The 1,297-nt window shown below is 34.8% G+C and overlaps 1 protein-coding gene across 1 annotated transcript; it reads left to right on the top strand.

Moving 5' to 3' along the window:
- Window positions 1-197: 197 nt before the first annotated feature.
- On the top strand, window positions 198-1,023 carry HELRODRAFT_146067 (hypothetical protein; the record flags this gene model as incomplete). Its single annotated transcript, XM_009018921.1, has 3 exons — window positions 198-370; window positions 694-785; window positions 950-1,023. Coding segments are annotated over 3 exons (339 nt in total), but the record flags the coding sequence as incomplete, so codon positions are not given.
- Between the last annotated feature and the right edge of the window lie 274 nt (window positions 1,024-1,297).

Genomic DNA, 1,297 nt, shown 5'->3' with positions numbered 1-1,297 from the left:
CCAATCAGCCAATCTTTTCATCACATTGATAAATACATCTATATCTAATGTATATCATATCTCCAATCAGCCAATCAACATCACAATCTCAAATACATTATATCTAATTTATATCATATCTCGAATCAGCCAATCATCATCACAATTGCAGATACATCTATATCTAATGTATATCATATCTCCAATCAGCTAATCATCATCACAATCGCAGGTACACAGTTATAGCCCTATCATCCTTTTTAGAGGCTTTTCAGAAACTGGCTGACCTTGCCCTGGACTCGAAGGGGGGCCCTAAGGATATAGGGTCGTCCCTGACGAGGCTGTGTATGAGACACAAGCAGATGGAGACACAACTTAAGCTGTGCATTAAGTTCGTGTTGATGTCATTTGTTTTGTTGGTGGTATTTGAGGCTGTTGTTGTGATGTCGTTGCTGATTTTAATGTTGTTGTTGTTGTTGTTTTTATGTTGTTGTTGTTGATGTTACCAAGTTACTTATGTTACAAACTTGTGTTTGTTGGGGGATTGTCATTGTAACTGTTGTCATCATCATTATTTTCGCTAGGCTGTGACTGTATATGTGTGTGTTAATGTGTTTGTGTGTGTGTGTATCTGTATGTGTATGTGTGATAAGTTTGAATGGTTATTCCTACACTAATCACACACAAATCATTCACTATTCGATCTATAAATAGCTCCTTGGGTGACAGTCTAGTGCTACCAATCCAAGAAAAGATGGATGAATGGAAGAAGAATGTTGTTGCACTGGATAAAGAACATAGCAAGGGTGATTATCGTTACTGTATGCATGCATTGTATTGTATGTATTTTTTGTATTGTATTGTATGGTATTGTATTGTATGTATTGTGAACATCATGATTGTATGTATGTATGTATACATGCATCTTTGAGAATTTTTGTAACTTTTTATTTAATTTTACTTTTAAAAGATTATAAGAAGTTATATGGGGAGGTGAAAAAGTCCTCTGGTGAGTCCATCAAACTGAAGAAAAAATACAGTAAAGGTGGTTTTCATGCTGTTGTTGTTGTTGTTGTTGAGACTGTTTTCGTTGTTGTTGTTGTGTTTGTTGTTGTTGTTGTTTTCGTTGATGTTGTTGTTGTTGCAGCTGTTGTTGTTGTTGATGATGTTTTTAATATTGTGATTCTTATAATGATGATGATTGAGGATGAGATGAGAATGATGAAGAAGACGACGACGATGACAATTTAAATAATTAGCCAATAATTTTAATGATGGATGTCTGTTAGGGTAAGAGGCAATACACTGATACAAATAG

The sequence above is a fragment of the Helobdella robusta genome, assembly GCF_000326865.2.
Source record: "Helobdella robusta unplaced genomic scaffold HELROscaffold_23, whole genome shotgun sequence".
In the NCBI taxonomy this organism is placed as follows: Eukaryota; Metazoa; Annelida; class Clitellata; order Rhynchobdellida; family Glossiphoniidae; genus Helobdella; species Helobdella robusta.
The sequence above is the reverse complement of the archived record's forward strand: the minus strand, read 5'-3'. Positions and strand labels throughout refer to the sequence as shown.